Source organism: Pelodiscus sinensis, chromosome 4, assembly GCF_049634645.1.
Source record: "Pelodiscus sinensis isolate JC-2024 chromosome 4, ASM4963464v1, whole genome shotgun sequence".
Taxonomy (NCBI): Eukaryota; Metazoa; Chordata; order Testudines; family Trionychidae; genus Pelodiscus; species Pelodiscus sinensis.
Genome location: NC_134714.1, coordinates 100,779,607 through 100,793,020, shown reverse-complemented (window position 1 = coordinate 100,793,020; position 13,414 = coordinate 100,779,607). Strand labels below are relative to the sequence as shown.

Genomic DNA, 13,414 nt, shown 5'->3' with positions numbered 1-13,414 from the left:
AGCAGCGACTGGTGGGACCGCATCGTCCTGGAGCGCTGGGAAGACCGACAGTGGACCCAGAACTTCAGGATCAAGAAGGACACCTTCCTGGAGCTCTGCGAGTGGCTCGCCCCTGCCCTGCGCAGAAGGGACACTCGCATGAGGCCCGCCATCCCCCTCCAGAAGCGGGTGGCCATCGCCCTCTGGAAGCTCTCTACGCCGGACAGCTACCGATCCGTCGGGAACCAGTTCGGCGTGGGGAGATCCACCGTCGGAGCAGTGCTCATGCATGTATGGCACCCGTTGGCCACTGCGCCGGAGGGGGAGGAGGGCTGCGAGGAGGGGATGGGCCGCCCCAGGGACAAAGGGGGGGAGGGAGGAGGCGAAAGCGTCCCGAACCGGAGGGGTCGGTCTGTCCCGGCCGTACTACACGCCGCCAGGGGGGTTGCTTCCGGGAGTGGGGCGGGGGGCACTGCCAGGGCATGAATGCTCCCAGCCACCCGGGCGCCCCACTGATTGGCGCTTTGCTGTATCTCTCTCCGCAGATGTTCAAGGCCATCAACCGGGTGCTGCTCCGCAGAGTGGTCCACCTCATCAACCCGGACGCCGTCATCCGGGGATTCGGCGCCCTCGGCTTCCCCAACTGCAGGGGGGCCATCGACGGGACGCACATCCCCATACGTGCCCCGGAACACCAGGCCTCCCGGTACGTCAACCGCAAGGGGTACTTCTCCGTGATCCTGCAGGCCGTGTGTGACCACCGGGGAAAGTTCACGGACATTAATGTGGGCTGGTCTGGCAAAGCACACGACGCCCGGGTGTACCGCAACTCCTCCATGTACCAGCGGCTGCAGGCTGGGACCTTCTTCCCCGACCGCCACATCAGGGTCGGGGAAGTGGACATGCCCGTGTGCCTGGTTTTGCACACGGGAGATGTGGCCTACCCACTGCAGCCGTGACTGATGAAGCCCTACATGGGGAATCTCAATCCCTCCCACCAGGCCTTCAATGCCAGGCTGACCAGGGCCCGCATCGTGGTGGAGGGGGCCTTCGGGCAACTGAAAGCCCGCTTTCGATGCCTCCTCACCCGTCTGGACCTGGCCGAGCACAACATCCCTCCCGTGGTGGCAGCATATTGTGTCCACCACAATTTATGTGAGAGAAAGGGGGAGGCTTTCCTGCCAGTCTGGATGGCTGAGGCTGACCGCATAGCTGGCCACTATGGTCAGCCCTGCACCGCCGCCGTCCGGGAAGCCCAGCGGGGGGCCGTCCGGATCCGGGAAGCCCTGTGGGAGAGCTTCCTGGTGGAGGAGGAGGACTGACCTCTCCCTGCATGCCCCACTGGGGCCTTCTTCCACCCTACCCCCTTTCGCTTTCCCCTCCCTACCTACTGTCAAATAAAGACACCTGTTTTTCAAACAAAAACGTCTTTTTATTTAACATAACTGGGGTGGGGGGAGGGAGGAAGGAGGGTAGGAGAGGGGAGGGGGAAACTTGGGACGAGGGAGCTGGAAGCGGAGGGAAGGGAGGAAGGGAAAGGAAAGCTCAGGAGTGGGGGTCCGGCTGCCTCTCCTGTCTCGCAACACTGCGGGTCCGGGGGCGTTGGTGGGGAATGGTTGTGGAGGGTGGGGCAGGAGGGACGGGGGGTGTGGAGGAAGCAGGAGCGGGAGCAGGAGGGGGAGCAGCAGGAGAAGCAGGGGGAGGAGGAGGGGGAGCAGGGGGAGCAGGAGGAATTGGGAAGCGGTCAATCAGGCTCTGGAGGTGGCCTCGCAGGGCACGGCCCTGCTCCTCCAGTGCCTCCAAGCTCCTCCGGCGCAGCCTCAGGTCCTCCTGGACCCAGTGGTCCTAGATACGGAGCTGTTGCTCCAGGAACCGGAGGTGCCTCCTCTGGTACTCCTCCTGGTTCCTGGCTCTCCTGCTGCCCCGGGCGCGGACGGCTGCTGCAGGCGGGGTGGTGCGCCCTGCAGTCCCAGGTGCTGCGGCTGTGGTGAAACAAGAGCAGCGGTCAATTACCCCAGGGGCCCAGGTGTGTGAAACCCAGCTCCCCTCTGCAAGGCCAGGGTCCCTGCAGGATCCCCAGCTGCTGCTCCTTGGTGGGCAAGGCCCAGGCGCACGGTCCCTGGGCTCCCTCTCGCCCCAGCCCCCCGTACACATAAGGGGAGCACGATGGTACTCACATGTGGACGCCTCCCCGGCCTCGGATGACACAGGCAAGCGGCTCTGTGGGGTGCCTCGGGGGTCCCGGGTCCTGGGCAGGCTGCCGGCAGGCTCCTGGCTCTCGGAGCCCTCCTCCTCCTCTTCCTCCTCCTCCGTCTCTGGGAGCGGTCCCTCTGCCGCGGGGTGTATCACGTCCCGGGGGGCAGGGACAGCATGAGCCCCCAGGAGGCGGTCCAGAGCCTGGAAGTGGGAGTACGCCTCCGGGTCGGCCCCTGGCAGGCAGGCCCAGGAGTAGGACTGCCGCAGGTCGTTGATTTTCCAGCGCACCTGCTCCCAGCTGCGCTGGTGGCCCCTGGCGACCAGGCTGGCAGCCATGCGGCCGTAGACTGCCGCGTTCCTGTGGCTAGTGCGGAGATCGTGGACATTGGAGGCTTCCCCCCAAACCTCGATGAGGTCCACGATCTCCGCACTAGACCACGTGGGCGCCCGCCTCTTGCGGCCCCGGGCAGGGTCCTGGGAGCCACCAGGCTGGTCCTGGGAAGAGGGGGAGGGCTGGGTGTTATCGGGTGGCTGGCTCATGGGGTGTCAGCTGCTGGGTGTACTGGCGTGGGTGCTGGCAGCCTTGCAACTGGCACAAACAGTGTAGCTAGCCCGTGGCCCTTCAAAGGCTCCGGGGCCGGGAGGGGGGCAGTAGAGTTACCCTGGTGTTGGCCAGAGTGGCCACCAGGGCAAGCTGGGAAGGGCTAGCCTCCCACTAGTTCGAATTAAGGGTCTACACAGCCCTTAATTCGAACTAGTAAATTCGAACTAGGCTTAATTCTCGTGGAATGAGGATTACCTAGTTCGAACTAAGTGCTCCGTTAGTTCGAATTAAATTCGAACTAACAGAGCGCTAGTGTAGCACCTATGAAAGTTAGTTCGAACTCCCGTCCGTTAGTTCGAACTAACTTTGTAGTGTAGACATACCCTGAGGGAGCAATTCTCCGAGGGAGGCCCCTGATTGTGCCCAGGGCCTTCCACATGTGGGATTGCTCCATACCCCCGGTGCCTTCCTCCCGGCAACCCCTCCCTGCCCCACATTCACCCATTCTACTCAGTCCCCACTCACTGAGAATGGAGACAGGTGATGGTGAAAACCATAGTACACTTTATTTAACTGTTGTTTTTTTAAACGAAAATAAATAACTCTTTGATTCAGAGAAAAATAAAAATGTCTGTTTTAGAAAATAAAGTGCTTAAAAAAATGCATCCCTCAGTTTGTGTCACTGGTGGGAAGGGGGAATGTGAACTCGGAAAGGGGGAGAGAGGCTCAGGGCTGAGGGGGCTGCCTGGAGGCTGAGCTCCTGCTGCTTTGGCTCTGGCAGCCTTGTAGTGCCTGGCTGCATGTGTGGGATGCCACAGAAGGGGGCTGGGCAGGAGATGGGGCTGGGGCTGGGATGGCAGGGGCAGAGGAGGGGGCAGGCTGAGGAGAAGGGGCAGGAGCAGGCAAAGGACCGGGGAAGGCCATGGCCTCCCAGATGCAGCACAGATGTCCCTGCACTGCTGGGCAAATTCGAGCAGCAACTGCCGGCGCCACTCGGCCTCTGCCTCTGCCTCCAGCCTTCTTTCCATGGAGTCCTTCATCTCTTGCAGGACTCCAAAGTCCTGGCGCACCAGCTCTAAATAGCTGCGCCAGTGCCTACAAGTGCCCTGCGATCGTCTGGGTGGTGGGGCAGGTGGGGCGCCCCCTTCCTGCTCAGCTGGTCCGGCTGTGGAGGACAAGAGGGAAAAGTCGTCAGTCATGCATGCTCACCCTTTCCCTGAGAGGGCATGCCCTCCTTCTTCTCATCAGGAAGTGCCTGTGCTAGGGTCAGAGGCTGCTCATGTGTGTCTCAGTAAGGCATGGTGTGGCCTGGCCTGCAGCCACGGCCTCCCTGGACCCCAGGCGGTGTGCAGGCCACTGTCGTACCCTCCCTCCGCACATCCCCCATGGCTGAGCAGCACGGATGAGTGTCGGGCTACGGTTGGGGTTCCCACAGAGTGCTGAGAGGCCTGCAGCTGTGAGGCAGTCCCAGCGTCTCCAGCCCATGCCTGCATGGGGCATCTCTGCCTGCAGGAACAAGCGGTGCCTAGCAGCTGTATGGATTCAGGGGGGTAGCACGGCCCTCCCTGAGGGCAGCCATGGGTGAGTCCCCTCCTTCCCCCCAGGCCGATGACATGTCACAGCACTGCGCCGTCCCCTTTGCTCCCGCCTGCCCTGCCCTGCCCTGTGTGTGTTGGACCCTCACAGCACTCACCTGATGTTCCCTCCCCGGGGTCCAAGGTGGTTGGGGAGGCCTCCTGTGTCTGGGTGCCTGGCTCCCGGGTGCTCTGGGTGCCGTCCTCCTCCTCTTCTTTCTCCTCCTGGCGCTCCTGGTCCCCCAGCAGGTGTTCCGGCCGCTGTAGAACCGGGGTCTCCAGCCCGGAATCCATGAGCCTCTCAGGAGGCAGAGGATCCCTTGCCCCCAGGATCCTGTCTAGGTCCTCATAATGCTCACAGGAGTGCGACCTTTCCCCAGAGCGGGAGCTGTGCTCACAAGCCCGGACATACCCCTGCCTCAGCTCCTTCACTTTAGCTCTGACCTGCTCCAGTGTGCGGGGATGGTGGCCTTGTTTGGCCAGCTCTTCTGCCATTCGGGAAAAGGTGTCTGCGTTCCGCCTCTTTGTGGAGTGCATGGCCTGGAGGGAGTCCTCCTCAGCCCAGAGGCCCAGAAGGGCTTTTATCTCCAGCCCTGACCAGGAGGGTGCCCAGCGCTTGGTGCCCCGGGGTTCCTGGGGGGATGATTCCCTGGAAGGGTCAAAGGGGTCTTGGGGGGCTTGTCCCTGTGACATGGCTCACCCAGAACTGAGCAGCACAGTCCTGGTCTGCTCTGGAGCTCGCTTGCTGCCAGAGTGCTGCTCCTGGGTGCCTGTGCCTTTTAAAGATGTATATATAGGCAGGAACAATAGAGTTCAAGCTGTGGCAGGAGTGTCCACCAGGGGTTCTCCTTGGAGGCCTTTTATGTCGACATAACTTTTCCCCTGCGTCCACACTGCTGTTTTGTCGACAGAACTACATCGACAAAGGCGTTATTCCTCATAGAATGAGGTTTACATACATCGACAAAACTGCTGAGTTTTGTCGACGTTATGTCGACATAACTCAAAGGCAGTGTGGACACAGGTTTAGTTTTGTCGACAAAAGTCCACTTTTGTCGACAAAATCCTGTAATCTAGACACACCCTAAGATGGCATCTTCATTTTAAAATGTACGTTTTCAAAACTTTCTGACAAAACCATTCAAAAGTGAATGGTATTGATCAGTCACCTGAAATATTAATTTCCTTTTCTTTATTCCACACCAGAAACTTTGCCACATTTACTAAAACAAAATCAAGTTAAAACAAAGCTATGGAACTGAGACAGCATGGCATTTTCCATCACAGTAACAAGTCTCTACAGACTCTAATGACACTTGTGAAAGACTGAAGCCTACTCTACATTACAAGGGCTTTGCCAGCATAGCTACGCTGCCAGAATCTCTAAGGGTATGTCTACACTACAAACTTAATTTGAACTAACAGCTGTTAGTTCGAATTAACTTTCATAGGCGCTACACATACAAGCCGCTAGTTCAAACTTAATTCAAACTAGCAGAGTGCTTAATTGGAACTAGGTAAACCTCATTCTACAAGGACTAACGCCTAGTTCGAATTAAGTAGTTTGAATTAAGGGCTGTGTAGCCACTTAATTCGAACTAGTGGGAGGCTAGCCCTTCCCAGCTTGCCCTGGTGGCCACTCTGGGCTCAACCAGGGAAACTCTTCTGCCCCCCTCCCAGCCCCAGAGCCCTTAAAGGGGCACGGTCTGGCTACGGTGCTCGTGCCAGTTGCAAGCCTGCCAGCACCCAGCCAGCAGACCCTGCACCTGGCACAGCATGAGCCAGCCACCCGCTGCCACCCAGCCCTCCCCCTCTTCCCAGGACCAGGTTGGCGGCTCCCAGGAGCCTGCCCGGGGCCGCAAGAGGCGGGCACCCGCCTGGTCTAGTGCAGAGATCGTGGACCTCATCGAGGGTTGGGGGGAAGCCTCCAACGTCCATGATCTCTGCAGTAGCCACAGGAACGCGGCCGTCTACAGTCACATGGCTGACAGCCTGGCTGACAGAGGCCACATTCGAAACCGGGAGCAGGTCCGCTGCAAGGTCAAGGACCTGCAGCAGTCCTACTCCAGGGCCTCCCAGCCAGAGGCCAACCCAGAGGCCTGCCCCCACTTTGAGGCCCTGGACTGCATCCTGGGGGCTCACGCCATCCATGCCCCCCAGGTGGTGATCGACCCTGGGGCAGAGGGACCCAACCTGGACACAGAGGAGGAGGACACTGAGAGCCAGGAGCCTGCAGGGAGCCTGCCCAGGACCCCTGAGGAACCCCACAGAGCACATCGGCTGTGTCATCCGAGGCCGGGGAGGGCTCCACATGTGAGTGCCATCATGCTCCCCTTATGTGTATGGGGGGCATTGGGGGGAGACAGTGCGCCTGGGCCTTGCCCACCATGGAGCAGCAGCTGGGTGTCATGCAGGGGCCCTGGCCAATTCCCCACATGCCGACCTCACCTTGCAGAGGGGGGCTGGGATTCACCCACCGTGTCCCCAGGGAGAACTGACCACTGCTCTTGTTTCACCACAGCCACAGCAACTGGGACTGCAGGGCGCACCACCCTGCCTGCAACAGCCACCCGCACCCAGGCCAGCAGGTGCACCAGGAACCTGGAGGACTACCAGCGGCGGCACCTGCATCCAGGAGCACTGGGTCCGGGAGGACCTGCGGCTGCGGCTGCGGCTGCGACAGTGGAGCTTGGAGGTGCTGGAGGAGCAGAGCCGTGCCCTCAGAGGTCACCTCCAGACCCTTGTGGACAGGTTCCTGCCTCCTCCTGCTCCAACCCCTGCGGCTGCCCCAGCTCTCGCTCCTCCTCCCACCCCTGCTCCCCCTCCCACTTTCTCCGCACCCCCTGTCCCTCCTGCCCAACCCTCCACACCCACTCCCCCCCGACGCCCCCACATCCGCAGTGCTGCGAGAAGGGAGAGCCAGCAGGACACCCTACCCAGAGCTTTCCCTTCCCTTCCTCCCCTTCCACCCCTTTCCAGCTCACTCCTCCCAGGTTTCCCCCTCCTCTCTCCCATCCTCACTCCTCCCCAGTTATGTAAAATAAAAAGAGATTTTTGTTGGCAAAACAGATGTCTTTATTTGACATTAGGAAGGGGGGTTAGGGAGGGGAAAGGGAAAGGGGAGGAGGGTGGAAGAAGGCCCCAGTGGGGCATGCAGGGAGAGTTCAGTCCTCCCCCTCCACCTGGAAGCTCTGCCTCAGGGCTTACCAGATCCGGAAAGCCCCCCGTTGGACTTCCCAGATGGCGGCAGTGCGGGGCTGCATGTACTGGCCAGCCATGTGGTCAGCCTCAGCCATCCAGGCTGGCAGGAAAGCCTCCCCCTTCCGCTCGAACAAATTGTGCAGCACGCAACATGCTGCCACTACGGGTGGGATATTGTGTTCGGCGAGGTCAAGGCGGGTGAGCAGGTACCTAAATCTGTCTGTCAGGCGTCCGAAGTCCCCCTCCACCACGATGCGGGTACTGATGAGCCTGGCATTTAAGGTCTGGCGGGAGGGGTTGAGGTGCCCCATGTAGGGCTTCATCAGCCAAGGCTGTCGGGAATAGGCCGCATCCCCCAACCAGGCAGACGGGCATGTCCACGTCCCCGACCCTGATGTGGCAGTCAGGAAAGAAGGTCCTGGCATGCAGCCTCTGGCACACGGAGGAGTTGCGGTACACCCGTGCGTCGTGTGCCTTGCCGGACCAGCCCACATTAATGTTCATGAACTGGCCCCGGAGGTCACACACGGCCTGCAGGAGCATGGAGAAGTACCCCTTGCGGTTGACGTACTGGGAGGCCTGGTGTTCCGGGGCATGGATGGGGATGTGCGTCACGTCGATGGCCCCCCCCGCAGTTGAGGAAGCCAAGGGTGCCGAACTCCTGGATGACGTCCGGGTCGGCGAGGCAGACCACCCTGCGGAGCAGCACCTGGTTGATGGCCTTGACCACCTGCAGAGGGACACAGCAAACCGTGAATCATTGGGGCTCCCGGGTGGCTGGGAGTTTTCGTTCCCTGGCACTGTCCCGCGCCCCACTCCCAGAAGTAACCCCTGCGGGCGGTGTGTAGTACGGCCGGGACAGACCAAACCCTCCGGTGCGGGGCACTTTCGCCTCCTCCCCGACACATTTTCCCTGGGGCAGCCCATCCCCTCCTTGCAGCCCCACTCCCCCCTGGCCCAGTGGCTGGTGGGTGCCATACCTGCATGAGCACTGCTCCGACGGTGGATCTCCCCACGCCGAACTGGTTCCCGACGGATCTGTAGCTATCTGGCGTGGAGAGCTTCCATAGGGCGATGACCACACGCTTCTGGAGGGGGATGGTGGGCCTCATGCAAGTGTCCCGTCGCCGCAGAGCAGGGGCGAACCACTCGCAGAGCTCCAGGAAGGTGTCCTTCTTCATCCTGAAGTTCTGGGTCCACTGTCTGTCTCCCCAGCGCTCCAGGACGATGCGGTCCCACCCATCGCTGCTGGTGTCCAGACGCCAGATGCGGCGGGGCACGCTGGCATCCGGGCACTGCTGCCGCTCCTCCACAACCCCCGGGGAGGCCAGGGGGAGAGGCAGGGGGCTGATGTGCACCAGGTGGTACAAGGCAGCCTCCACCCATTGCTGGCAGGCTTGCAGCAGCAAGTCCAAAAACTGGAGCAGCATGCCCAGGGTGAGCTCTGGCTCCATGATGCCAACTGCAGCGGCGTCCCCAATGGGAAGCACCGACACAGGCAGGCGGAGAGAACAATGCTTTGCTGTCCCTCGGCAAGGTAGGCAAAGAAGCAGAAAAGCTGAGAACCGGCTGTCCAGGGGGGTCCCTTTAAGCACGAGTCTCAGATAGCCTCAGACAGCAGCCACACAAAGCAGCTACTCACCTGATGCCCTGCTGGAACCAGTTTCAGCTGCCCTTAAATGCAACCCAGCGTCCAATCAGTGTGGACGCGCTAGTTCGAATTAGCAAAACGCTAATTCGAACTAGTTTTTAAGTCTAGATGCACTAATTCGAATTAGCTTAGTTCAAATTAACTAATTCGAACTAAGTTAGTTTGAATTAGCGCTGTAGTGTAGACATACCCAAAATGTAGATACAGCTTACACTGACAGAAGGAGTTTTTCTGTCAATATAGCAACACTGCCTCCACAAATAATATTAGTTATGCAACAAGCAATAATCATTTGTCAGCCTAGCTGCATCTACTTTTGCAGCTGTGTCAGCAAAAGGGGTGTGGGTTTCTGACACTGTTCACTAAGGCTATGTCTACACTGCACGCTTATTTTGAAATAACAGGGTGCGCATCTACATCTATTTCAAAATAACGGGCTTTTTACTCTGACTTCTGTTGCCCTCATTTCACAAGGAGTAAGGGAAATTGGAGAAAGAGTGTTCTTCCTTTGGCTTCCTGCTGTGTAGACAGCGCCAAAAGCCAAATTAAGCTATTTCGATTTCAGCTATGCAATTGACATAGCTGAAGTTGTGTATCTTAATTTGACTTTTGCCCTGGAGTGTAGATGTGCCCTAACAGAGCTACACTGACAGAACTTTACAGTGTAGAGGAAACCTGACTTATTTTAGATTACTGTGATCTATACTTCAGGGGCTCATGGAAAACCATAAATAAATAGGAAAAACTTAGAAAACAACAAATGGTCTGGTAGCACTTTAAAGACTAACAAAACAAGTAGATGGGATCATGAGCTTTCGTGGGCACAGCCCACTTCTTCAGATGAATAACAGAACATTAGTAAAAGTTATTTACAAGAGTTCAACTAAACTATTAAATAATGAATTTAGCTTAATATCAGGACCACCTGACAATTCTAAAGCAGAAGGTGGTGATGACACCAGATCTAACTGACATTCTGGAATCCTCATATGAGAAAAAATAAACTTAGAATTTCCACAAAGAAGGTGGTAGTCCTGTACAGCTGATTATTTACAGTATTTGGCTGATGTGTAGAGGAGAGTGACTTTGCAGATGAGCTCAGGAGGAGTGTTCCATGAATATGGAGTGGCATGGGACACAGCATTGGTTGAGGGAGAAGCAGGGAATGGGGTCCCTCATTATGAATGCCAGAGCAGAGGAGATGGCTTGATAATGTAGAAATGATAGAAGACTGTGGCTATGTCTACACTACACTGATCTATCGGAAAAAGGGATGTAGTTGCACTCCGCAATTTGCGTACCTTTTTCCAATTGTTTTTGTGGAAGAAGCTTTTCCGAAATTTGGCCCGTCTACACTGGGCCAAATTTCGGAAAAACCTCCTCTTTCAGAAGATCCCTTCTTCCTCATGAAACAAGGATTACAGGGCTTCCAAAAGAGCATATCTGCTCTTCCACAAAAAATGTCAGAAGAGTAGACGCATTCCCTGGACGCGGCAGAGTTTTTTCAGACTACCGGAGGTATCCCGGAAAAAAAACTCCGTAGTGTAGACATAGCCTGAATCTGTTATCATCTCGTCTAGTAGCCCAATATTAGATCTGAGTACTAGGTGGCTGTGTCTAGACTGGCCAGTTTTTCCGGAAAATCAGCCGCTTTTCCGGAAAAATTTACCAGCTGTCTACACTGGCCACTTGAATTTCCGCAAAAGCACTGACTTCCTACTGTAAGAAATCAGTGCTTTTTGCGGAAATACTATGCTGCTCCCATTCGGGCAAAAGTCCCAGTGTAGACAGCTGAGATTTGTTTTGTGCAAAAGAGTGTCTAGATTGGCCATGGACGCTTTTCTGCAAAAAGTGCTTTTGCGGAAAAGCGTCTGTGCCAATCTAGATGCTCTTTTCCAAAAATGCTTTTAACTGAAAACTTTTCCGTTAAAAGCATTTCTGGAAAATCATGCCAGTCTAGACGTAGCTGGAGTGTAATGTTACCAAATACTTATCCCTTGTGTAGTTCCTTTCATCAGAGTATAAGCCACTTTACAAATGAGGATGACTATCATTATACCCATTTTATGGATAGAGAAACTGAAGCACAGAGGAGAAATGATTTGTCCAAGGTCACACAACTGTTCAGTGGCAGAATTAGGAACCCAGGCCAGATCTCCTGACTCCTACTTCGGTAAGTGTCCTGCTCACTAAACTACACTACTCAACTGTAAACATAAATTATATGAACCAGATTCATCCTATATGAAATCTGCTAGAGGATCAGACTATGTAGGGTTAATGATCATGGCTTTGTATGTGTGATTGCCTGTCCATACATTTGTGCAAAATAATAATTAACTAAATAGATTCTGTGTGATGGTGGAGACTAAATACAGAAAATAAATCTGCCTAGGGGTCATTAGTTACTCTGATCAGTTATTTTGTCTTAGACTCTGTAAACAAATCTAATGGAAAATGTCAAAAGAAGCTTTTTGAAGGGCAGAGTGTTTGATATTATAAATAAAAGCTATCTTAACAGTTTTCAGTTTGTGAGCTGGATCTAGAGACAATCACATTTCTGCCTTTCCCCCCCTTTTTATTTTTATCTCCACATCTGAAGTCTAAGTGTTGCTGGCATTCTGAGTTATGTCTATGAGTCCAAAAATATTTTAATTGACTAAGAGAAGTTTTTCTTCTGCATAATCAAAAATCCATTTTCTCCACTAATACAACATATTATGGGGAAGTATCTGAAGTATATGGTTAATATTGTTTAATTCTCATTTAATATCTCATTAAACTATTTACTAAAAACTGAATTACTCCAAGGGAGAAAACACCCCTGTCCCATTCACAGACCAAAACCACTAAACACAGATGTACTCTTTAGAAGGATTACCTCCAAAATAGATTTACTTGCCATAAGTGTTTATAAAACATGGCACCAAATCATGGGCCCCGGTAACCCAATGTCAAAGTGTTTCTGAAATGCTGACAGACCCAATTGTCAGTGGATGGGAGCAAACCTGGGACCTCGAAATCTTAGTGTATGAGTCATAGTCCACTGCATGAGAAAAAAGCTCCATGACCTTAGACAAGGCTGTAACAGACTCATTAATCTCTCAATGGACTAGATGCCACTAAAAGGGAGCCGACCAGCACACCAAGCAAACATGGGTTACACCTACAAGATCTTTATCTGTAGCTGTGAAAATGTGCACAGTTCCGGAGAGGGAGAAAGGCAAACTTTCAATGCTTATATTGCTTCTCTTCATCATCAGAGCCTCGGCAGAGTGAGTGGGTAAAGAAAAAAGCTCAGGACACTCAGGCTATGTCTACACTAGCAAGGTTTGGTGATGAAAGTGCTGTCGATTGGCAGGAGTCTCCATAACTGGAAACCCATCAAATCAGTTTTTCTGGTACCTGCTGTTGACAACTTATGGCCACATCTACAGCTCCCTGGTCAACGGAAAGAGAAGAGCATTGTGGGCATGCATCCCACAGAGCCTTGTGTCAACTTCACCTATGGGAACACACAATGTAGCACTAGGCATGATGAGAACATGAAAAATGTCCCATCTGCCATCTGTTTTCTTCCCAGGCCTCCCTGGGAGTTTCCAGATTGTACACTAACTCGCGCAACCGCAGCAAGAACACATGGAACCCAGCCTTCCGGCCCTTATCATGAGCCCTGTGCAGATGCCATCACACACTGCAGCATTTCTACTTATAGAGCTGGTAGCAGATGACTACTACAACTACTTGTACTCGTCTGATCAGGGTTCTGATTCAGATTCATCAGAATTAGTGGATGATGAATTTGATATATAATTTTGTACTTGCAGATCTAATATGCTTATCTGATCATCGCTTTTGGGCCAGGGAAACCAGCTGCGAGTGGTGGGACTGCTTTGGCATGCAGGTGTGAGATGAAGAGCAGCGGCTACAGAACTGCAAAGCGACCTTCCTGGAGCCATGTGCTGAGCTGGCCCCTGAACTGCAGCACCAGGACTCCTGAATGAGAGCTGCTTTCTCAGTAGAGAAACGTGGGGCTGTTGCTTTGTGCAAGCTGGCCACTCCAGATTGCTACTGTTCAGCTGTGAATCACTTTGGAGTAGGCAAGTCTACTGCCGAGGCAGCACTTCTGCAGGTGTGTGTGGCAATAAATCACACTTTGCTGGAAGGTTAGTGACTCTGGGAAATGGGGATGACTCAGTGGCTGGTTTTGCCGAAAAGGGCTTTCCTAGTTGAGGTGGGACACCCTCCCCCCCCCACCATTATAGCACC

At 54.9% G+C, this 13,414-nt stretch overlaps 2 protein-coding genes across 3 annotated transcripts in view; both read right to left on the bottom strand.

The window, feature by feature from the left end:
- The window catches only part of PPFIBP2 (PPFIB scaffold protein 2), a 247,702-nt gene that overhangs the window by 193,148 nt on the left and 41,140 nt on the right, over nt 1-13,414 (bottom strand). The window lies entirely within an intron of this gene.
- LOC112543565 (uncharacterized) lies at nt 326-5,958 on the bottom strand. The gene is made up of 2 exons (XM_075927844.1): nt 2,157-5,958; nt 326-1,961 (listed from the first exon to the last, which is right to left on the bottom strand). The coding sequence occupies exons 1-2, from the start codon at nt 2,713-2,715 to the stop codon at nt 1,825-1,827; spliced, it is 696 nt and encodes a 231-aa protein (XP_075783959.1). The 5' UTR covers nt 2,716-5,958; the 3' UTR covers nt 326-1,824.

Coding starts and splice junctions, on each gene's coding strand:
- LOC112543565 (XM_075927844.1), bottom strand. CDS start 2,715: ATGAGCCAGCCACCCGATAACACCCAGCCCTCCCCCTCTTCCCAGGAC. Junction 1,962..2,156: donor GGCCGGGGAGGCGTCCACAT/GTGAGTACCATC, acceptor GTTTCACCACAG/CCGCAGCACCTGGGACTGCA.